The 25,372-nt window shown below is 45.5% G+C and overlaps 1 protein-coding gene across 1 annotated transcript in view; it reads right to left on the bottom strand.

Annotated features, from left to right (window-relative positions):
- Positions 1-25,372, bottom strand: part of LOC140198092 (complement C4-A-like) — a 145,562-nt gene that overhangs the window by 99,084 nt on the left and 21,106 nt on the right. The window contains exons 8-12 of the mRNA XM_072258982.1: positions 17,746-17,851; positions 11,282-11,408; positions 9,766-9,881; positions 6,047-6,190; positions 2,080-2,277 (exon numbers count right to left, since the gene is read on the bottom strand). Of these exons, the coding sequence (XP_072115083.1) occupies positions 2,080-2,277; positions 6,047-6,190; positions 9,766-9,881; positions 11,282-11,408; positions 17,746-17,851 (691 nt within the window). The remainder of the gene's footprint in view (positions 1-2,079; positions 2,278-6,046; positions 6,191-9,765; positions 9,882-11,281; positions 11,409-17,745; positions 17,852-25,372) is intronic.

The following is a 25,372-nucleotide window of genomic DNA, read 5'->3' as shown; positions in this document are numbered from 1 at the left end:
GAGGTCTAGAATGCAAGAGCAGGGTTTTGATGTTGAGTCTTTATAAGGCAGTGAGGCCTTACCTTGAGTATTGTGATCAGTTTTCTGTTCATCTTGGAAAAGATGTGCTGGCATTGGAGAGGGTTCAGAGGAGGTTCACGAGGATGATTCCGGGAATGAAAGGGTTATCATATGAGGAAAGTTTGATAGGTCTGGGTTCTCATTGGAACTTAGAACGATGGGGCAGTGCGGGGGAAATCTCAGTGAAACCTTTCAAATTTTGAAAGGCCTTGATAGAGTAGATGTGGAAAGGATGTTTCCCATGGTGGGGGAGTCTAGGGCAAGAGGGCAACAGCCTCAGGATAGTGGACCATCCATTTAAAACAGAGATGCAGAGAAGTTTCTTTAGCCAGAGGTAGTGAATTATGGAATTTGTTACCACAGGGAGCTGTGAAGGTCAGGTCGTTGGGTGTACTTAAGGCAGAGCTTGATATAGTCTTGATCGGACATGGCGTCAAATTTACAGGGAGAAGACCGGGGAGTGGGGCTGAGGAGGAGAAAAAAGGATCAGCCATGATTGAATGGCAGAGCAGACTTGATGGGCCAAATGGCCTAATTTTGCTCCTATGTCTCATGATGTTATGGACAAGTTAGATTGTGACATCAACAGTCCATCTTATCACATAAGACATCAATTCAATAGCGGGACAGAAGTTGGTATTGCTCCTGGTGTCACGCGTTTTCAGGCTGTTCTGTCTTCTGTCCAATGGGAAGGGTGTCCAGGTGGAAGAGGTCACTGATTATATTGACAGTCAGATGTGTAGGCAGAGTCCATGGAGGGAAGGCTGGTTTCCGTGATGTGCTGAGCTGTGACTCTCTGCAGTTTGTTGTGGTCACGCCAGAGCATCACCCCAGAGGAGGGATTTGGATGATGTATGTTGACGGCTCAAAGCTGTGCTGATATCTGGCCCCCACCTACCTAGGTTAGAGAAATGACATGGTCTTGGGCTGAAAGACACTTCTTGAACAAAACAAAGCTGGAAATTTGAAATAAAAACAGTGCTTGCCAAAAATACTCTACAGATCAGGCAGCATCTGTGGAGAGTGATGCAGTAAATGACCCAGATGCGGAACCCTTCATCAGACTGTGGAAGGAAAACAAAGTTTTCAGTGAGATGGATTGAACGAAGGGAACATCTCCAACAATGTGAGACCAAGTGGGTTCATATCACAGTACAAGAAGCAGTTGGGGTCAGCTTTGTCCGTGAAAATATGTTGTAAATAGTAACACAGGCCCCAAAGCCAGATGGAGATAAAGAAAAACTGAACCAACATTAGTACAAGTAATGTGGTTTTCTGAAAGTGGACACATCGATAGACAGGGTGGTAGAGAAGGTGTTTGGCATGCTGGCCTTCATGAGTCAGGGTACTGAGTATAAACATTGGGAGGTCATGGTGCAGTGGTACAAGACGTTGGTAAGTTTGTATTTGGAAAGCTGTGTTCAGCTTTGGTCACCCTGTGATACAAAAGTTGTTATTAAGCTAGAAAGAGTGCAGAAGAGAAGAGTGCCGGGGTTGAGCAAGCTAAGACTAATGGAGAATATTTGGTGATCTTATAGAGAGGTGTAAAATCCTGAGGGGCATAGATAGACCCAGGGTTTTTTCCCCCAGGGTTAAGGATTCAAGAACTAGAGGCATGAGCTTATGGTGAGAGGAGTGAGATTTAATGGGAACTCAAGTGGCAACTTCTTCCCGCAGAGGATAGTCAGGTCATGGAATGAACTGCCAGATGGAGTGGCTGAGACAGATACATTCACAACATTGACAAGACACTTGGACAGGTAGGGCCAAACAGAGGCAGACTGGGCTTCTTGCTCAGCATGGGTGTTGAACTGAAGGGCTTGTCTCTGTAGAGTACAACTCTACGAATCTAGGACTGTAACTCAATTTATAAGTACCGACAACTTATCCTGACCTGTTTCTCTCACTTCAGCGTCAGCTGGATCTGCTAAGCATTTCTAAAACGTTCTGCTTTTACTTTTAACTTACAGCATCTACGATTCTCTGGTTTCACCTGATCTTGGGAGAGAGTTTACTTACAATGTAATAATAGGAGTCAATCCTTGCGTCATTCTGCTCCGTGACAGCCCGGAACTCGATAACCAGGTTCTGTCCTGCCTTCAGGACGGTGTGAGGAGCATTGATCTGGAGGTAGCTCCTGCTGGGAGACTGATAGATCTCAGCTGTCACTGTTCCCTCTCGGATTTCTTTTCCAAGGGTTCCCTCTCCAGCTGTCACCTGAAAAAAGTATATATGCAGACATTAGAAGTGTCAAACGCCAGAGGTAAGTTATTCCTGCATGGGATACCTTTATGAGATGGGTTGGTTACTGATCTCTATATCTGATAATAAAGATCCACCTCCTTTGTGGTCTCCACACAGTGAACTAAACACACATGGTTTACATCATCAATGGTGCAGGGTATCTCCATACGTGGGCCTTTTGACCAGATCAAATTTGACCAGTTGAAGTTTATAGCTGTCAGAGGTACACACACAGGGTACAAGCGCCATAAAATTAGTTTTTCACAGCAGCATCGCAGTACATTACAGAATGAAACTGGTAAATTGGATTATTATTGTACCTGTACCGAGGTACAGTGAAAAACTTAGTTAAGTTTGTCGTCCTTACAGATCATTTCACTACAACAGTGCATTGAGGAAAATACAACAAGGCAGAACATGTTACGTTACAGTGCAGGTCTCAACAGGCTCCTCCAAGAGGACCACAACCTTGCCATAGGGTTTGGAGGTTTGCCTGCCTCAGTGACCCGGTGAGCTCTGTTGGCTGGAGTCAGGGCTTTATGCTTTGGCTCTTGGCAGGGTCACCCATGCCAAACAGGTCAAAGGGTAGCAATGAGTGCTTCTGGTATGGCATCTACATCAGCGAGACCCAACACAGATTGGGGGAACTAATTTACTACTTTACCGGGCACCTTCACTCAGTCCACCGCAACAGCCAGGATCTTTGGGTGGTCATCCATTTCAATTTGACTTCCCATTCCGGCATGTCTGTCCATGGCCCTTCCTACCGCTGTGATGAGGCCAGACATAGGTTAGGGGAGCAACACCTCATATTCTGTCTTCGTCTCCAGCCTGATGGCTTCAACATCACTTTCACTGAATTCCAGATACACACTCTGCTCTGTTTTCCTTTCACCCCCTCTCCCCACTTTGTTTTCCCTCATTCCTTTGCCCCCTCACCCCTTCTTTCCCCTTTCCCACCCTCATGTCTGGCCCATCAACTTCCTTTGGCTCCCCCACCTCCTTCCTTTCATTCCATATCTACTGTCCTCTCCAATCAGATTCCTTCTTCTTCAGCCTTCACTTCTGTCACCCATCACCTCGCAGCTTCTAATACCATTCCCTTTCTATAAGGCCATTAGTTCACAAGATATAGGAGCAGAATTGGGCTATTGGGCCCATTGAGTCTGCTCCGCCATTTCATCCCCCTCTTCCATCCCCCTACCATCTCCCCACACCTGAATTCACCTGTCCCCTGCCAGCTTGAACTTTCCTCTCTGCCCGACATCTTATTCTGATTTATGTCCCTTTCCTTTCTCGTCCTGACAAAAGGTATTGGCCCGAAACGTTATCTGTTCATTCCCCCCTAGGTGTGGCCTGACCAGCTGAGCTCCTGCAGCATTTTATCCTTGTCTTCCTTCCTCCGGAGGCTGAAGAAACATGGCATGTTAATGCTCACCAATTTTTATCGATGCAGCATAGAAAGCATCCTATCCAGATGCATCACAGCAACTGTTCAACCTCAGACCTCAAGAAACTGGAGCTTCCTCTCCATGGATTCTGCTGATACTTCTTGATGCCTCAGTAAAGCAGCCAGCATAATCAAAGACCCCACCCATCTTGGGCGTTCTCTTTTCTACCTGCTCCCGTCCAGCAGGAAATACAAAAGCCTGAAAGCATGTACCACCAGGCTCAAGGACAACTTCTATCCTGCTGCTTTAAGGCTCAAGCAGTCCTGGTACCATAAGATGGACTCTGGACCTGACCATCTGCATCATCATGACCCTTGAACCTGCACTGCACTGTAACACTCATTCTGCATTATGTTGTCGTTTTCCCTCGATACACTGATGTGATAAAATGTTGGTGCCACAAAACCGATTTTTTTTTTTACTGTACCTTGGTTCACCTGACGATAGTAAACCTCAACTGAGTGCACACCCACATGAATGGCCCCAGCTGAGAATTCAGGTGACTAACAGGTCGGTGAATCCGGCTCCCTTACTGAGGCAACCAGAAACGTACATTTAAGGTGAAGCTGGACATCTACAAGGACAGTGGAATAGGACGAGCAGAAGGTGAGGTGAATTGGAGTGGGAGGAGTCTTGCATGGACCTATATATCCATGACTCTTGTATTGATCAAAGAGTCAGAGGAATACAGTTTGGATACAGGCCATTTGGCCCAATGAGTCCATGCTAACCAAATGTACCCACAGCTAACTCAAATTTCCTGCATTCAGCCCAATCCCCCTAAACCACATCCCTCATGAACCTATCCAAATTCTTCTTGAACAACACATCCTCTGGCAGCTTGTTCTATATACTCTCCAATCTCTGCATGATAAGGTTGCCCCTTAGACCCCTTTTAAGGCTGTCCTCCCTCATCTTAAACAATGTCGCCGATTTTTGGTCTCACCGAACCTGGGAAAAAGACTGTTACCATCCACCTTATCTGTGCCTTTCTTAATTTCAAACATGTCTATTAGGTTGTCCCTCCTCCCCTTACATTTTGAGACATCAAGATCAAGCTTGGCCAACCCCTCCCTCTAACATCCTCACAATCTTCTCTCTACACTTTCCCATTTAGTCTTTCCTATCACAGGGTGACCAAAACCATGCACGTTACTCTCAGTGAGGCCTCTCCAATGACTTGTAAAACTGCAACATAGTGTCCCAATTCCTATACTCAGTGCCCCGACTGATAAGCATGATCGTCTGGTTTACATGGCAATTGTGAAAGGTGTTGGTGAGATCGCGTTCAGTTTTGGTCACCCCACTATAAAATAAAGGTGCCATTAAACTGGGAAGAGTGCAAAGGAGATTTACAAGGAAATTGCCAAAACTTGGGATACTGAGTTATGGAGAGTTGTGGAGCAGATTGGCACTTTAACTGGTGGAATGTTGGAGAAATCAGAGGGGTAAAAGGTCATGCGGGGATATCTGGGGTGAATGCACATGGTCTTTTTCCCCAGGGTTGGAGAATAAAGAGCTAGAGGACATAATCTGATGGTGGGAGGAAAAGATTTAATAGAAACTTGAGGGACAGCATTTTTAAAAACCTAAGGATGGTATGTATGTGGAATAAGCTGCCAGGGGAAGTGAAAGAGGCAAATACATTGACAATAGTTATTTATTTATTGAGCTACAGCGCAGAATATTGAGCCGCGCTGCCCAGCAACCTCTGATTTAACCCTAGACTAAGCAAGGGAAAACTTACAATGCCCTATTAACCTACCAACCGAAGCACCCGGAGACAACCCACAAGATGGCAGGGAGAAAGTACAAACTCCTTATAGAGACCTTAGCAAGAATTGAACCTGGGTCGCTGGTACAGTAAAGCATTGTGCTAACCACCACGCTGCCAGGCCACCCCTTGGACAGGTACGTGGATAAGAGCAGTTTAGAGGGATATAGGCCAAACGCAGGCAATAAGGACTCACTGGGATGGGACTCTTGGCTGGCATGGACCAGATCACCAAGGGGTCATGCTATATGACTATGAATCAGTCTGCTCTATGGTCATTCCTGTTCTATTCAGTACTGAGCTGGTAAATCGGGATAAGATTTACGAGTATGCGGGATTAATACCAATGGGGGCCATTAGCCGATATGGGTGTGTTGAGCCAAATGGCCGATATCCATCCTGTATGATTCTGTGACTCTTGTCTCCAAAAGCACAACTCTGTTTTTGCTGAAGGATCCCTGCACCAGATAGCTAGGTCTCTCCATCATCTTGCAATGACCTAAACCAGAGGTGTTACCTTCAAGTTGAGGACGTTTGCATTGGCTGGGGCTTCGTTCTCAATGACTGCAAGCCCCTGTTGATCAGTCATCACAGCGGGACCTTCTCCCACCTTCACAGGTACGTTAACAGCTGGCGTCCCATCGGGGTATGTCACAGTCACCTATCGGATTTAAATTCAGGTTAGTTTATTGTCATATACACTGGGATGCAATGAAATTCCTTGCTCGTATGAAGGTCACAGAGTAAACAATGTAAATGGTGACAATTATTATTTTAAATAAACTTTATTCGTAATAAAGTTTTACCAGGATACTACCTAGCTTAGAAGGCCTATGCTATCACGAGAGGCTGGATAAACTTGGGTTATTTTCTCTGGAGTGCCGGAAGCTGAGGGAAAATCTGATAGAGATTTACAAGATTATGAAAAGCATCAATAGAATGAACAGAAAGTATATGTTTCCCAGGGTTGAATGGCACGCAGTTACCATGGGAGGTAGATTTGGGGGATATATGAAAGGTAAATTTTTCACTCAGAGAGTCGTGAATGCCTGCAATGCGCTGCCCAGTATGGTGGGAGAGGCAAATACATTGGAGGCTTTTAAAAGTCGTTTGGATAGGCACATGGATGCAAGGAAGATGGAGAGATATGCATATGGTGTAGGTAGCAGGGATTAGCGTTTGGGTGTTTTTGGGGCCGGCACACCATTGTGGGCTGAATGGCCTGTTTCTGCACTGTACTAAAATTATTTTCAAGAACAAAGCGCTCAACGCCTTTTCATTCTCTACACTCATAGTTGCTGCTTTCCGTACTGTTGTATTACATTCATACACATCAGAAACACTGCTGTCGCTCAAGTGGCACTCCAGGGTGGGATACCACCACAATAATTGAAGGCTTCCTCCCCAACCCGGCCCTCCTTCTCCAGTGGCAGAATAACCCTGCTCTATGGTCCTTCCCCACCAAACCCGTGCAGTGGCAGAATAACCCTACTCTATGGTCCTTCCCCGCCGAGCCCGTGCAGCGGCAGAATGACCCTGCACCGTGGCCCTTCCCCGCCGAGCCCGTGCAGTGGCAGAATAACCCTACTCTATGGTCCTTCCCCGCCGAGCCCATGCAGCGGCAGAATGACCCTGCACCGTGGCCCTTCCCCGCCGAGCCCGTGCAGCGGCAGAATGACCCTGCACCGTGCTCCTTCCCCGCCGAGCCCGTGCAGCGGCAGAATGACCCTGCACCGTGGCCCTTCCCCGCCGAGCCCGTGCAGCGGCAGAATGACCCTGCACCGTGCTCCTTCCCCGCCGAGCCCGTGCAGCGGCAGAATGACCCTGCACCGTGGCCCTTCCCCGCCGAGCCCGTGCAGCGGCAGAATGACCCTGCACCGTGGCCCTTCCCCGCCGAGCCCGTGCAGCGGCAGAATGACCCTGCACCGTGGCCCTTCCCCGCCGAGCCCGTGCAGCGGCAGAATGACCCTGCACCGTGGCCCTTCCCCGCCGAGCCCGTGCAGCGGCAGAATGACCCTGCACCGTGGCCCTTCCCCGCCGAGCTCGTGCAGCGGCAGAATAACCCTGCACCGTGGCCCTTCCCCGCCGAGCCCTTGCAGTGGCTGCATCGAGCTTCAGTGTAACTCTTTGTCCTTAACGCCAAGCCCTGCCTTGTCCTGTTCATCAGCTGTGGCACAGAGTACAAGGGTTGGGCTACCACAATACAGCCGGTGAGACCTCACTTGAAACAGCGTGTGTGATTCCGGCCGCCCAGTGTGACTGAGCCTGACAGGATGCACAAAGGATGTTGTCTGGACTGGAGGGATTGAGTTATCGAGAGACTCAGTAGCTTGAGGTGTTTTTCTCTGGATGGAAGGAGGCTGAAGGGTCACCGTATAGAGGTTTATGGAAGCTTGAGAGGCAGAGATAAAATTAATGGTCACTGATCATTTTGCCAAGCTAAAGAGGTCTAAAGCTAGAGGCCATAGGTTTACGGTAAGAAGGGAAAGATTCAAAGGGAACACAAGGGGCAACTTTTCCCACACAATGGGTGGTGGGTACTTGGAACGAACCACCAGCGGAAGTGGTAGAGGTGGGTAAAATTATACCATTTACAAGATATTTGAACAGGTACAAAACTCAATGAGCAGAATATCTTGTCACTTAGGAAGAGGTAACCAATCCTCCTACTAAATGCTGGAACTAAAATATAAAAGCAAGGATGTAACGTTGAGACTTTATAAGGCACTGGTGAGGCCTCACAGAGTTTTGTGAGCAGTTTTGGGCCCCTTATCTTAGAAAGGATGTGCTGACACTGGAGAGGGTTCAAAAGAGGTTCACCAAAATGATCCCAGAACTGAACAGCTTGTCATATAAAAAGCGTTTGATGGCTCTGGGCTTGTATTCGTTCGTCATCATAATGCCTTACAAGGTGCGAAATGAAAGACTGTGTGGCGCGCCACTCCTCACACAGACGGTAGGTGACCGTTGACTCACAAAGAGTTCATCCACCCTTTGACAGGTTTGTTTTCAGTCCTGCTGGGTGCCTACACATCCTCCTCCCTGGCTAACCGAAGTGCACCGGGGAGGTGCCGGTTGAGTAGTACTGGGCTATGTGGTACCAATAGCAAGGCAAGGCCCTGACATGATGAACGTCGAGCTCTATAACGACCTACCAATGCTCACCACTCAAATTGAGGAGAGAAGACTGCAACTAGCGGGGCACTGTCTACGCCACCCCGAGCTACCTGCCAGCCTAGTCATCATATGGGAGCCCAAGCACGGGAGGATGAACCCTGGATGCCCTCCCAAGACTGTGGTCAACACGCTCCTAGAAGAGAGCGGCGCGGCTAATGTAGATGAACTGAACACACTGATGAAGGAGAGGGAGAAGTGGAGAGTCCACCATCGTGCCCGATGCCGGCCCCCTAGGCCTGAGTCGACGTCGTAGTAGTAGTAGTAGGCCTGTATTCATTGGAATTCAGAAGAATAAAGGGTGACCTCATTGATACCTATCAAATGGTGAAAGGCCTTGATAGAGTGAATGTGGAGAGGACATTTCCTATGGTGGGAGAATTTGTTGTATCACAGAATTTGCCGATTCTGTGTTGTATCACTAAATACATTTTTAAAAATAATCCCCTCCACAATCTCAGCCTTTCAATATGACGGAAACATTAACTGTGTTTGTCTTCCCACGCTTTTGCTTGACCTACTGAGTATTGCCAGCTGGTCTTTTTTATTTTAATTTATAGTCACTCCGTTCTTCTTTCTCCCAGAGTGTTTCCAGCATTTTTTGTTTTTGCCTCAGGCCTCCAGTACTTCTATTTTCCTTTAAATTCCATTTTGAGAAAACCTTAGTACTGAATCAGAAACCTTTCTAATATCAGCAAAGTCATCCAAATCCTGAAAGACTGCCCCTGAATGAGGTAGCTATACACAGATTGGAAAGTGCCCGAGACACTTCTGTTTGTTGCAAGAATATTAACCAACTAGTCAAATGGAAAATCTACAACCACATGCAGTATGCTTCGAATAACTCAGCAACTGTTGTGCTTAACCTAACTCGCCTGATTATAAATTGCACAAGATTGCAATGCGTACATCATCAGGACGAAGAGCCCCAGTGAAAGCAAAGATTTGATGGAACGAGGGGGTCAGTCCCTGTCCCAGCTCCCTCCAACAACACTCCCCAAACCTCGTGGTTTCCAGGTGCACTCCCAGCCACCCCCCCCCCCTCAACCCCCGGTTACATACCACTACTTGGAAGCCGGTGTTGGGTACAAAGTGGCGGGCTGTTTTCGACAGGTCCAGCATGTACGGCGAGGACACAAACCGGATGCTGGTGAGCTCGGTCATTTCCATCACATCACCTGCGCAAAGGTGGAGATTGCACAGGTTACAGGGGCTGTGGCAGAGGCAGCTACACGACCTCATACCATTGTAAACACATTGGACTACAATCACATGTCATTATCGATGTACATCAATAAAAACGCATGCTGTTATAACCATGTCATGATATCTGCTATCAATATAGCCGCATGTCATTGTGATAATGTGTCTCTGTAACTATGCATTCCCGCAATCCCAATACAGTGCCACAAACCACCTCAGCCCAGTGCTATGACACTCCCATTGCTGTAACACTTACCCTAATGCCATGAACCCCCATGACTGTAACTGCGTCCCCCTACCGAGATTACCCTCATCTCTGCAACCCACCCGTCACTGTCACTGCCCATCAGTACATCCCCTTACCCTGACCCTCCCCTCTTCAACACCACCACCCCCCAGCCCCCCACCCCATCATCGCGACCGCCCGGCACTCTAAATTCTTATCACTACAACCACAATCTGTGCAAATATTCACTTGGTTGGCTGAGCATTGAGCGTGTGGCACACCTGCAGGGTGGTCGGACGATATAGTACACGAGTGTGTGACGCTCTCGGTCCCAGACAGTCAGTCACTGCCTCCCCACTAGTTTCAAACAATGTCATGCAAAGGAGGGGCCAGGAGTCAGTTTGCCCCATCATTCAACTTCTCCTGGAGTAATCTCCCCTCCTCAGAATCACATTTATTATCACGGACATCTCATGTCATGAAATTCCTCATTTTGCAGCGGCAGTACAATGTAATACATAAAAAGACTATGAATTACAATGGGAAATATATATATATATATATATATATATAAATAAATAACACAATTAAATTAGCTAAGTAGTGCAAAAAGAGAGCAAAAAGTAGTGAGGTTGTGTTCATGGGTCCACAACAAGGCTTGCAGGATCTGTTGCCCTCACTGAGAGGGCAGGCAGTGGTTAAACATCTCAATTCGGATTTATCTCTGGGGTGAGCTATTAACCTGTGCCCTGGTGACCAAGAGACATGGTGACCCGTGCCCTGGTGACCAACAGGCATGGCGGCCCATGCCCTGGTGACCAACAGGCATGGCGGCCCGTGCCGTGGTGACCAAGAGGCATGGCGACCTGTGCCCTGGTGACCAAGAGGCATGGCGCCCGTGCCCTGGTGACCAACAGGCATGCCGACCCATGCCCTGGTGACCAAGAGGGCTGCCAAATAACTGTGCCGCTGTGCCACATCCCTTGTGATTCTTTTTCATTGCTTCAATGAAGCACTTCAGCTGACTTCCAGGTGCACAGGGAAAGCCCAGGAAGACTTAGCTGAACCTCGGGGCTCGAAGAAATGATTTGCACTGTGAAAGACTGTAACATCAGTTGACCCCACTCATCCTTGGGGCAGCATACTTACTGCCGGATTCCACCACTGTCACTCCCATATAGAGATTCATCCCCAGCAGATCGTCCTTGGACAACAGGCCAGATTTGCTCAGAAGTTCATTCGTGTCCAGGTACGAATTGGCTACTCCTGCTCTCACCTGGAAGTGAGGATAAAGACAAAGTTGGAGGGAGATACAGAAGGAAAACAGGCCCTTTGGCCCATTGACTCTGCTTCTACCACCTATTTACATAATCTTATGTAAAGCCCATTTTATTCTCCTCACATTCCCATTCACTCCCTTAACGCCCCCCTCCCACCCCACTTTTAGATTATACCACTCAGCCACACACCCAGCAGCAGTTTACAGTGACCAGTCACTCACTGACCCCACGTCTTTGTACATGGGAGGAAACTGGAACACCTGGAGGAAACGGAGTAGTCACAGCGAGAACGTGCAAACTATACACACACACACACACACACACACACACACACACACACACAGAGCGCCGGATTTTGGAATCGAACTCGGGCTGCCCAGAGCTGTAAGGTAACAGCTCTACTAGTCTAAGCAATGAATTGGAGACTTACTTGTTCTCTGCTGATGATGTGCTGTTGCGGTAGTAACCCAGCTCAATACAAGAGGAAGCACACGATCAGACAATTGAAATACACTCAGGGCCACTTTATTATGTAAAGATAAATCTCTAATCAGCCAATCATGTGGCAGCAACTCAGTACATAAAAGCATGCAGACATGATCAAGAGGTTCACAGAAAAAGATAGAAACATAGAAGACCTACAGCACAATACAGGCCCTTCGGCCCACAAAGCTGTGCCGAACATGTCCTTACCTTAGAAATTACTAGGCTTACCCACAGCCCTCTATTTTTCTAAGCTCTATGTATCTATCCAGGAGTCTCTTAAAAGACCCTATCGTATCCGCCTTCACCACCGTCACCAGCAACTCATTCCACGCACTCACCACTCTCTGCATAAGAAACTGACATCTCCTCTGTTCAGTTGTTGTTCTGACCAAATATCAGAATGCAGGAAGAAATGTGATCAAAGTAACCTTGAACATTGTCCGATGTGGTGGTTTAAATATCTCAGAAACTGTAATCTCCTGGGGTTTTCACGCACAACAATCTCTAGAGTTTACAGAGAGAGTTTGCAAAAAGCAAAAAACATTCACTGAGAGGCAGTTCTGTGGGTGAAAATGCCTTGTTAATGAGAGAGGTCAGAGGAGAATGGCCAGACAGGGTCAGGCTAACAGGAAGTCAAAAATAACTCAAATAGCCTTACGTTACAATGGCAGCGTTCCAAAGGGCATCTCTGGATGCACAACACATCAAACCTTGAAGTGGACAGGCTACAACAACGGAAGACCACAAACACACACTCAGTGGCCACTTGATCAGGTATGGGAGGTACCTAGTAACGTGGCTACTGAGTGTACATCCTTCCACAGACGTTACTTGAGGAAATTAGTGAGTCAGAAGGAGGAGCTTAGGAAGAGACAATGGCGCCTAACGGTGACTCCTTGCTTGCATCTTGGGAAACAGCTCTACTTCCATCCTTAATATCTCTGATTTTCCCTTTCAGGTTTCTTTTGAAGACCCTAACCTAGAGTTACACGCTGACTTTGGTTCTTTGCAGGAATGGAACCAGATCTCGGGGTTTCACGACTGGCCGATACTCACAATGCCAAGGATGCAGCCTAAGAGATTAGCCTGCCTTTGGAGTTCCGGGATCTTGTGGCTCTGGAGACGGGCAGACTGAAGGTCGGTGTCTCGGCAGGAAATCGGTGTGTCGTGGGAGATGGAAGATCTCTGGCTGTGCGCCCTGAAACCAGAGATCTTGGGGCACAGATCATGGAAAAAGCGATGCAATGGACTTTTAACATTGTAAACCAGTGAGTTATTTGTTATGTCTCCCTCTCACTGTGAAACAGAGATACCTCTTTCTCCCTTATTAGGGAGAGAGAGAGCCTATGGTATGTTGAATACCAGGTGAAAGAGTAGTCTTTGGGGAACTGCAAGTCTGTGTCTTTGCTGTTGCTTTGCTGCACGCTTGAGTGCTCGGGGGTGGGTGCTGATGTTTTTTTTTGCTGGTTAGGGAGGGGGGTATTGTTCCTTTGCTGCTGCTTACATGTGGGAGGGGGAGCTGAGGGTGGGCTGTGGGGTTCTAACACTTAACTGTCATTCATTCTTTGGCGACACTCGTCTGTTTTCGTAGACGGTTGCGAAGAAAAAGCATTTCAGGATGTATATTGTATACATTTCTCTGACATTAAATGTACCTTTGAAACCTTTGACCCGTGGAGGGAAATGGACAGTCAATGTTTCAGGCCCAGAATCTTCACCTGGGCTGAAAGATAGACGGAGATGGCCAGTGAGGAAAAGGGGTGGAGGACAGCTGGTGAACTAGAGGTGGATCCAGGTAAGGTGGGGTAATCGGAAGATGGAGAAGGGAGAATGGAGATAGTGACAGAGGCTAGGAGATGAGAGGCGGAGGTGACAGGGCTGAAGATTATGGAAACTCATAGGAAACAAGGTGGACCATGGGATCAAGTGAGGAAGGTGGGAAGGAGGAGCCAATGGTGTGAGGATACCATCCCGAGGATTATAACTGAACACATCTAAGACAGAACAGTTGAAGCAAGATTTTTTGCATAATATGGAGAATTAAGGGTTATGGAAAACAGGCAGTAAGTAGAGCTGAGTCCATAGCCAGATCAGCCATGAATTTATTGAATAGATGAGCAGACTCGGCTGGCCAGATGGCTCACTCCTTGTCCTATTCCTTATAACCTTATGTTATGTAAACATTGCTTGCAGCAGCTTCACAGGATTTGGCCCCCTTACCTAATGTCGGATACACCAGCCTTGGAGGCAGTCTAAAGGAGATTCACCAGGATAATTCCTGGGATTAGAGGGTTGTCCTATTAAGAGGGAATAGTGGAGGTGGGTGGTTTTTGAAAGACTGGGGGAGATTGAGGTCAGTGGAGAACTGGTACAGAAGAGGAGATGAAACCTGAGCCCGATGAGCCGTGATTACCTTTAGAAAGATGGGGCAAGCTTGAGGGGCTGAGTAGCCTCCTGCTGTTGCTATTTTCTCATTTTCCTGTGCACACACTCAGGAAATAGCATGCGGGGGGGGGGGGAGGGCGAGTTGCAAGCTACTTGTTCACTGAGTCAATAGAAGATTGGTCTTACACTTAACATCTACAAGGCAGAGGCCCTCTATAGACCGAGCTTGCTCTGCCACACTGGGATCACTTCTCGAACCTCAGGAGCCACCTCCCAGGTAAAGGCAAACATCAAAGCTGAAATTCTGTCCCACCTTCGAATAAATGGGCATTTAAAGACCTGGCATAATCTCATGGTCTCCATGTCCTCTTGTACATTTCTCATAAGGACTTTTAAGAGACTCTTGGACAGACACAGAGATGAAAGAAGAATGTAGGTCAATGCGGGAAGAGTTAGGCCTCCACAACACACTGTGTCAACAGACTCCGCTGATGTACCATCTTCCAGCTGAAAAAATCCCTCCCCAGGTGTAGGTGGCATGCTTAGTAAGTTTGCAGATAACACCAAACTTGGAGTTATGGTGAATAGTGAAAGCAGATCTTAGAGTAGATTGGTCATGAGCTGAAGTCTTGTGCTGTAAGATTCCATGCTCTCTGTTCAAAATATGCTTCAAGTCAACCTCTCGTAGGATCTATCCTGGGCCCAACAAAGTGATGTAACCATGAAGCAGGCTCTTCAGCAGCTCTACTTTGTTAAGGGTTTGAGGAGATTGGGTATATCACCGGACTCTAACAAATTTCTACAGGTGGAGATCATTCTGATTGGTTGCATTGTCGGCAGGTATGGAGGCTCCAAGGACAAGATCAAAAGAAGCTGCAGAGGGTTGTAGACACAGCCATTAGACCATAAGACATGGGAGCAGAATTAGGCCATTTAGCCCATTGAGTGTCCGCCTCCACTCTGCTATTCAATTATGGAGGATCCTTATTTCCTCTCCTCAGTTCCACTCCCAGACTTCTCTCTATAACCTTTGATGCCGTGTCCAATCAAACTCTGCCTTAGATACATCGAACAATGGCCTCCACAGCTGCCTGTGGTAACAAATTCCACAAATTCATCACCCTCTGGCTGAAGTAATATCTCCACATCTCTGTGTTAAATAGATGCCCTTCTATCCTGAGGCTGTGCCCTCTTGTCCTTGGCTCCCCCAGCACAAGAAACATTCTTTCCACATCTACTCTGTCTAGACCTTTCAACATTCGAAAGTTTTCAATAAGAGTTTCCCTCATCCTTCTAAATTCCAGGGAGTACAGACCCAGAGTTATGAAATATTCCTCATATGATAACCCTTTCATTCCTGGAACCTCCTCTGAGCCTTCTCCAATGCCAGCACATCTTTCCTAAGATAAGGAGCACAAAACTGTTCACATTATCAAGGTGAGGCCTCAGCAGTGCCTTATAAAGCCTCAACATCACATCCCTGCTCTTGTATTCTAGACCTCTTGAAATGAATACTAACATTACATTTACCTTCCTCACCACCAACTCTACCTGCAAGTTAACCTTTAGGGTGTTCTGCACAAGGACTCCCAAGTCCTTTTGCATCTCAGATTTTTGGATTTTCTCACTGTTTAGAAAATAGTCCGCTCATTTATTCCACCTGCCAATGACCATGCATTTTCCAACATTGTATTTCATTTGCCACTTTCTTGCCCATTCTCCTAATCTGTCTAAGTCCTTCTACAGCCTGCCTGTTTCCTCAGCACTACCTGCCCCTCCACCAAGCTTTATATCATCTGCAAACTTGGCAACAAAGTCATCTATTTCATCATCTAAATCAGTGATATTCAGCATAAAAAAACACTAGTCACTGGCAGCCAAACACGTACTCATAACCTCATCCTTAACAACTGACTCCAATATCTCTCCAACCACTGAGGTCAGGCTAACTAGTCTATAATTTCCTTTCTGCTGCCTTCTTCCTTTTTTAAAAGAGTGGAGTGACATTTGCAATTTTCCAGTCCTCTGCCACCATGCCCGAGACCAATGATTTTTAAAAGATCATTACTAATGCCTCCACAATCTCTACCACCAGCTCTTTCAGAACCCTAAGGTGCATTTCATCTGGTCCAGGTTACTTATGTAGCCTTAGGTCATACAGCTTTTTCAGCACCTTCTCCCTTGTAATAGAAACTGCATTCACTTCTTTTCTCTCACACCCTTCAACATCTGGCACACTGCTAGTGAGACTAATGTAAAACACTCATTTAGTACATCTGCCAGCTCCTTGTCCCGATTATAATTTCTCCGACCTCATTTTCTAGTCGTCTCTTATTCACTCTGAACCCTCTTTTATTTGCATACATACTTGAAAAGCTTTTACTATCCACTTTGATGTTGTTTGCACCTTGCTTTCATATTTCACCTTTTCACTCCTAAGCAGTTTTTTTAGCCCTTCTCTGTAGGGTTTTAAAAGCTTCCCGATCCTCCAGCTTCCCGCAAAGTTTTGCTTTTACATTAGCTTTGACTTCCCTTGTCAGTGACGGTTGTACTATTTTGTCACTTGAGTATTTCTTCATTTTCGGAATACATCTATCCTGCACCTTCTTCACTTTTTCCAGAAACTCACACCATCGCTGCTCAGCTGTCACCCCTGCCAACATCTCCTACCAATTTACTTTGGCCAGCTCCTCTCTCATACCACTATAATTTCCACTGAAATACTACTATATCACACATTGCTATCTCCCTATCAAATTACAAGTTAATCTCAACCATAATTAAAAATTGCTGCCTCCTAAGTTTCTTTTGCCTTAAGCTCCTAATCACCTCTGTTTTATTAAATAGCACCCAATCCAGTATAGCTGATCCCCAGTAGGCTTAATGACAAACTGCACTCAAAAGGCATTCAACAAACTTACTCTCTTGAGAACCATTACCAACCTGATTCTCCCAATCAACCTACATGTTGAAATCTCCCATGACTATCATAACATTGCCCTTTTGAGATGTCTTTTCTATTTCCCATTGTAAACTGGGGCCCACATCCCAGCTACTGTTGGGAGGCCTGTATATAATTGCCATCCAGGTCCTTTTACCCTTGCAGTTCCTGAAGCCAACCCACAAGGTTCCAACATCTTCTGGTCCTATGTCACATCTTTCTACTGATTTAATGTCATTCTTTATCAGCAGAGACATGCTGCCACTCTCTGCCTACCTTCCTATCCCTCCGACACAACATGTAACTTTGCACAACCATCCTTCAGCCACAATTCAGTGATGGCCACATCATACCTGACAATCTGTAATAGTGCAACAAGATCATCCACCTTATTTCTTATACTCCGTGCAAAGTATTATACTCCATATAACACTTCGAGTGCTGCTTCGACTGTTACAACAAAATTAACCTTTACATCCAGATACCCAAATCCCATGTCAGAAGCCTTGAAATGTACTCACTGTTAATTTTCGTCCTAGACTCCAAACTTCCGTCTTATTGCTAACACCGTGGATGATTCCAAATCTAATATGAGCCTCCCCGTACACTGGTTCGCCATACAAGTGCCTTTAAAAGATAATAGCTGAGCTTATTAGATGTTAACACAGATTTCTATACCACTTGCTCAGTAATGTGATGTGGCAAGGATGGCGTTTGCTACCCATTCCAAACTGCCCATGAGAAACTGGACTGAGCTGACTCCTTGAACCACTTCAGGAAGCCGGATGGTGCACCCGCCCATCTGTATCAAACATGCTGAGGTGAGCAGGATTAGGCCATTTGGCCCATCAAGTCTGATCTGCCATTCCATCATGGTTGATTTATTATCCTTCACAACCCCATTCTCCTGCCTTCTCCCCATAACCTTTGATACCCTAATTAACCAAGGACCTATCAACTGCCGCCTTAAATATACCCAACACCTTGGCCTGCACAGCTGTCTGTGGCAATGAATTCCACAGAGTTGACACCCTCTGGCTAAAGGAATTTTTCCTTATCTCTGTTCTAATTGGGCGTCCCTCAATTCTGAGGTTAAGCTCTCAGGTCCTAGGCTCTCCCACTAAAGGAAACATCCTCTCCATGTCCAGTTCATCTGGGTCTTTCAATATTCAATCAGCTTCAATAAGATCCCCCTTCAACCTTCTAAACCCCAGCGTGCTGAGGCCCAGAGCTATCGAACATTCCCCATATGGCAACCTTCCATTCCTGGGATCATTCTTGTTAACTTCCTCTGCACCCTCTCCAATACCAGCACATCTCTTCATAGATCGGGGGCCAAAAACTGCTCACAATAGTCCAAGTGCTGACCATTGCCTTATAAAGCCTCGTTATATCTTTGCTTTTGTATTCTACTCTTCTCGAGATGAATGCTAAAATTCCGTATGCCTTCCTTATCACTATCTCAACCCGCAAGTTAACTCTTAGGGAATCCCAAGTCCCCTTGTACCTCTGATTATTGAAATTTATCCCCATTTAGAAAATAGTCCGCATTTTATTCCTTCCAGCAAAATGTAAGACCATTTACTTTCCCACATTATATTTCATCTGCCATTTCTTTGGTCTTTCCCTTAATCTGTTTAAGTCCTTCTGCATACATTCTGTTTACTCAGTGCTACCTGCCCCTCCAGCTATCTTCATATTGTTCACAAACTTGGCCACAAAGCCGTCAATTCGTCAAATACAACATCAAAATGTACATCTAAGGATCGCAGAATCCTGCTGTACGTTAAGAACTCAAAGTACTGCAGGTCTACACCATCAGCGAGTTGCTCACCGGCGGAGATAATGAAGGGGCTCTGCAGCATGCTGCTGCCTGAATCAATGGAGGTTTGCAGTTAAATAGCCAGTGGTTGTCATGGCCACTTTTCGTGTGATCGCAAGACCCCTTTGGACACTGTTAATCTGGCATGCCGCCTCGTAAAGAGGACTAGGCCTGAAAGCCACGGTATTTCCTGCTTGCAGCCATCCAGAGGGAGGGGACAAAGCTGTTGCGCTTCGCTAGGGGCACCGAGTTGGAGCTATCCTCCCAGGGTTTCACTCGGCGGAAGACAAGCTCTGTTGTGGCCGACTGCAGATGCTTTGGCGGCACTCAGTGGGCTCAAGCCTCAAGCTGCAGGGTCACTTGCTTTTCAGCAGCAAGCAGAGGGCCGTCCAAGCCATTGCACTCTACTGGGGGTGGCGTAGCACAGTTGCAGTGACTGAAGATTTAAAATGGACTGAGGGCGTCTGGACTATATACATATATATTTGTCTGGTTCTGTTTTTAACTAATATTCTGTACGTGCTTGTGGGCCTTTCGGCGTTGTGCTGGGCCTCAAAGCCATGGATTCTCCTAGTGGGAGTCAGGCATCAGGGTGAGGGCTGGGCCTCAAAGTCACAGTGTTGCCTAGCTGGCATCAGGGGCCAGTCGACAAAGGATATCAGTGGGCTGGGTGGGTGGGGACGTCTGCACATTTATCCCCTGGTAACACTGTCTCACTTGGCTGTATTCATGAGTAATCATATGTGGTTAAATGACAATTAAACTTGAATTGAATTGAATTGAATTCCTTCATCCAAATCATTGACCTACGACATGATAAAAAGTATTCCCACACTGAACCCTGCTGCACACCGCTAGTCACCTGTGGCCAACCAGAGTAGGGCCCCTTTATTCCTTCACTTTGCCTGCCGCCAGTCAGCCAATCTTCTATCCATGCTAGTGCCCTTCCTATAATACAATGGGCTCTTGTCTTGTTAAGCAACCTCAGGTGCAGCACCTTGTCAAAGGCCTTCTGAAAATTCAAGCAAAAAACATTCGCTGGTTCTCCTGCTTGTTATTTTCTCAAAGACTTTCAACAGATTTGTCAGGCAAGATTTCCCTGCCGACTTTGGCCTATTTTATCACGTGCCTCCAAGTTCTCCGAAACCTCATCCTTAATAATAGACTCCCTCATCTTCCCAACCATGGAAGTCAGGCTAACAGTCCTAGAATTTCCTTCCTTTTGCCTCCCTCCCTTCTTGAAAAGTGGAGTGACATTTCCAATTTTCCAGTTCTCATGAACCATTCCAGAATCTAGTGATTCTTGAAAGATCATTACTAATGCCTTTACAATCTCTTCAGCTACCTCTTTCAGAACCCTGGTCCAGGTGAATTATGTACCTTCAGACCATTCAGCTTCCCAATCTCCTTTTCCTTCGAGGTAACAATGCTGACTTCTGCCCCTGGCACTCTGCTTGTGTCTTCCTTTGTTTCTTTTTAAATCTTTTTATTGAATAAGTATACAAAAGGGTAAGCCATACAGGCAATAATACACTGTTAGAATATAATAAAATTACAGGAAATATTAATACAGAAAAAAAAGTGATACAAACAATGTAATTTAAACATAACATACTAAGGTAACATAATAGTATACTAATTTTTACATATATATATCAATTGAGAAAGGGAAAAAAAAAACCCCCAAAAAAAACCCATGGGCTAACTTGGAACCAAATAGAGTTAAAGAACTTAAAATCACATCCTCAAACCTGACCTCCATTAAAAACAGTAAAAAAAAAACAAGAAGGGTATATAAATATGGAGCAAAAAAGAGAAGAAAAAAAAATTACATTAAATGAAAATATTGAATAAAAGATCTCCAGGTCTGTTCAAATTTAAGTGAGGAATCATAAAGATTGCTTCTAATTTTCTCCAAATTCAAGCATAATATCGTCTGAGAAAACCAAAAAAAGGTGGTTGGAGCGTTAAGCTCTTTCCAATGTTGTAAGATACATCTTTTCGCCATTAAAGTAAGAAATGCAATCATTCTACAGGCTGAAGGAGAAAAATTACTGGAAATTTTAGGTAGTCCAAAGATAGCAGTAATAGGGTGAGGAGAGATATCTATATTCAATACCTTGGAGATAATATTAAAAATGTCTCTCCAAAAAGTTTCCAGAGTAGGACAAGACCAGAACATGTGAGTTAAAGAGGCTATCTGCCCCGGACATCTATCACAAAAAGGATTAATACGAGAATAAAAGCGAGCTAATTTATCTTTGGACATATGTGCTCTATGAACAAATTTAAATTGAATTAGGGAATGTTTAGCACAGATAGAGGAAGTATTGACTAATTGTAAAATCTGCCCCCAGTCATCCACGGAAATGATAGACCCCAATTCCTGTTCCCAATCTACCCTAACCTTATCAAATGGAGCTTTTCTAAGTTTCATAATAATATTATAAATCATAGCCGATGCACCTTTCTGACATGGATTAAGGTTAATTATAGTATCTAAAATGTATGTAGGAGGAAGCATTAGAAAAGAAGAAAGTATAGTACTTGGGAAATTTCTAACTTGTAGATATCTAAAAAAATGCATTCTTGATAAATTATATTTATTAGATAATTGTTCAAAAGACATAAGGGAACCATCTAAAAATAAATCCAAAAACCGTGAAATACCCTTAGTCTTCCAAATTTGAAAAGCACGATCCATAAAAGAGGGAGGAAAAAATATGTTACCTAAAATAGGAATCGCTAGCCCAAATTGGTTAAGATCAAAAAATTTTCTGAATTGGAACCAAATACGTAAGGTTTATTTAACTATCGGGTTAGATACCTGTTTAAGGAATTTCAAATCAAAAGGAAGAGAGGAACCTAAAATAGAGCCAAGTGTATAGCCCTGAACAGATTGTAATTCCAATGCTACCCATTTAGGAATGGATAGTATATCCTGGTCAAGTAAGCAAAATTTCATATGTCGAATATTGATTGCCCAATAATAGAATCTAAAGTTAGATAATGCTAAACCTCCATCTCTCTTAGCTTTCTGTAAATGTATTTTACCCAGTCTCGGGTTTTTATTTTGCCAAATAAATGAAGAAATTTTTGAGTCAACTTTATCAAAAAAAGATTTTGGAACAAAAGTCGGTAATGCCTGAAATATATATAGAAATTTTGGCAGAAAAAACATCTTAACTGCATTAATACGACCAATCAAAGTTAAATATAAAGGAAACCATTTAGATGAAAGTTGAATAATATGGTCAATTAAGGGTAAAAAGTTAATCTTAAATAAATCTTTGTGTTTACAAGTAATTTTAATCCCAAGATATGAAAAATAATTATTAATCAATTTAAACAGAAAGTTATGATATAAAGGAAGTTGTTTATTAATCAGGAAAAGTTTACTCTTACTAAGATTTAATTTATAACCTGAAAAGAGACTAAATTGTGCTAATAACTCTAAAACAGCAGGGATGGATTTTTGAGGATTAGAAATACATAAAAGTAAGTCATCAGCATAGAGTGATATTTTATGGGACTTTAAGCCCCGAGTTATCCCAGTAATATTTGGAGATTCTCGAATGGCAATTGCAAGAGGTTCTAATGCAATATCAAATAATAAAGGACTAAGAGGACAACCTTGTCGAGTACCTCAAAAAAGAGGGAAAAAAGGTGAGCTTAGAGAGTTAGTACAGACCGAGGCCACAGGAGAATGATATAACAGTTTGATCCAGGATATAAGTGTCTTCCATAGTGAAGACTGGTGCAAAGTGTTTCAGTTCCATTAAGATGGTGCCATGTTGCAAGCTCCATTCCAAATCTACAGTATACTACTAATTTCGACAAATTTCTTAGCATTTTCTGTTCAAGTAGCTGATAGTCACATCCGATGCGATAAGACTGACTCTTCTGAACATCAGGAAGATGGCATTTACCCACTACGCGCCACCTTTCCTACGCTGGGAACCCCTGCTTGCACGTGGGAGACTCACCTCTTACACTGCCACTACCTTGGAAGAAGCACCGGCAGCGAGGGAAAAGGTTCAGCATCCTGATGAGACTGAGACAGCATGCAAATCGGCCACCGCTCCCTAGCCTACGCCTGGCTAACGTCCAGTCCCTGGACAACAAGCTTTGTGAACTGAGAGCCAGAATCTCCTTTCAGCAGGAAGCAAAAGAATGCAACGTCTTGTGCTTTGTGGAGACCTGGCTGATGGAGGAGATACCAGACCACACCATCGAGCCCTCTGGGTTCTCCCTGTTCCGGGCGGTCAGGTCAAATAACCTCTCTGGGAACATAAAGGAGGAGGGGTATGCTTCATGGTCAACAATGCTTGGTGCAACCCCCAGAATGTGCATGCCCTCAAGTCCTTCTGTTCCCTAGAACTGGAATACCTGGTACTGCTGTGCAGACCCTACTGGCTACCAAGGAAGCTCAGGGCTGTTACCATCACAGTGGTGTACATTCCACCGCGGGCTGATACTGATCTGCCTTTCAAGGAATTGTACAAGACCATCAGCACACTGGGGACTGCACACCCAGAGGCTGCCTTCATCGTCACTAGTGACTTTAATCGAGCGTCGCTGACGAAAGTCTCTCCGAAGTTTTGTCAGCACATCCAGGTGAGCACTCGTGGAGGTAAGAGACTTGACCTCTGTTGCACTCCCTTCCGCAACGCTTACATAGAAACACAGAAAAACTACGGCACAATACAGGCCCATCGGCCCACAATGCTGTGCCGAACAATGTACTTACATTAGAAATTACTTAGGGTTACCCATAGCCCTCTATTTTTCTAAACTCTTACAAAGCTCTTCTTTGCTGAGCTTTTGAAAAATCAGCCCGCTCTTCAATCCTGCTGTTGCTGACGTACAGGTAGAAGCTGAAACAAGAGTTAAAAACGTAGTTAAAACCGTCCACTGTTGGTGTGACCAATCGGCCTCCATGCTGCGGGACTGCTTCGATGACGTCGACTGGAATGTCTCCCGTGATGAAGATGTCTCCGAGTTCACAGATGGAGTCACGTGTTTCATTCGGAAGTGCATCAACATTGTGGTCCCCCAGAAGTCAGTCAGGGTCTTCCCAAACCAGAAACCCTGGATTAACAATTCCGAGGGAGCAGCACCTACCGCGCGACACAGAGCTGACATTGCCAGCAGTCAGCTGGAGCTCAAGAAAAGTAGCTATGATCAACGCAAAGCTATCAAGGCTGCAAAACAACAATACAGGGACAAAATTGAGTCAAATTTCACAACAAACAGCACACGGGACTTGAGTCGAGGGCTGCATACCATCGCGGACTTCAATGCCAAATGTAGTGTGCCGCCAACATCACAGCCTCTCTCCCAGATGAGCTGAATCGCTTTTACGCTTGGTTCAATGTCGCTGTCTCTGAGCCTCTGACGAAAGCCACAACTACAACCTGCAACCTGGTCATCTCTGAGGCTGGAGTGCGCAACATTTCCAAGTGGACAGTTGCAAGGCTGCGGGACTGGACGGCATCCCAGGGCGAGTATTCAGGATGTGCGCAGCACAACTAGCAGGTGTGTTTACTGATATTTTTAATCTCTCCTTCTCCCAGTGTAGAGTGCCCTCCTGCTCCAAATTATCCACCATTGTCCCTGTACCAAAAAAGACCAAGGTAACATGCCTAAACACTGGCATGCTGTTGCATTCACCTCAATAATAAGCAAATGCTCTGAGAGGCTGATTACATCTGAAGCTTGCTACCACCCAGACTGGACTACCTACAATTTGCCTACTGACACAACCAATCAACAGACAATGCAATAGCCACTGCTGTACACACTGACCTTACACATCTGGAGAAGAAGGATGCTTATATGTGAGAATGTTGTTCTTGGACTATAGTCAGCATTCAATACCATAATTCCATTCAGGCTTGACAAGAAGCTGAGACCTTGGCCTTGACCCTGCCTTGTGCAGCTGGATCCTGGACTTCCTGTCAGATCGCCGGGAGGTGGTAAGAGTGAGCTCCCTCACCTCCACCCCTCTGACTCTCAATACAGGAGCCCCTCAGGGCTGTGTACTGAGTCCCCTCCTTTACTCCCCATACACCCATGACTGTGTCACCATCCACAGCTCTGATCTGCTAATTAAATTTGATGACAACATTATACTGTTTGGCCTAATCTCAAATAATGAGGTGGCCTACAGGGAAGAAGTCATCGCTCTGACACAGTGGTGTCAAGAAAATAACATCTCCCTCAATGTCACAAAAACAAACGAGCTAGTTGTGGATTACAGGAGGAATGGAGACGGATCTGGGGTTGAGAGGATAAACACTTTTAAGTTCCTTGGCATCCACATC

Source organism: Mobula birostris, chromosome 5, assembly GCF_030028105.1.
Source record: "Mobula birostris isolate sMobBir1 chromosome 5, sMobBir1.hap1, whole genome shotgun sequence".
NCBI lineage: Eukaryota > Metazoa > Chordata > Chondrichthyes > Myliobatiformes > Myliobatidae > Mobula > Mobula birostris.
The sequence above is the reverse complement of the archived record's forward strand: the minus strand, read 5'-3'. Positions and strand labels throughout refer to the sequence as shown.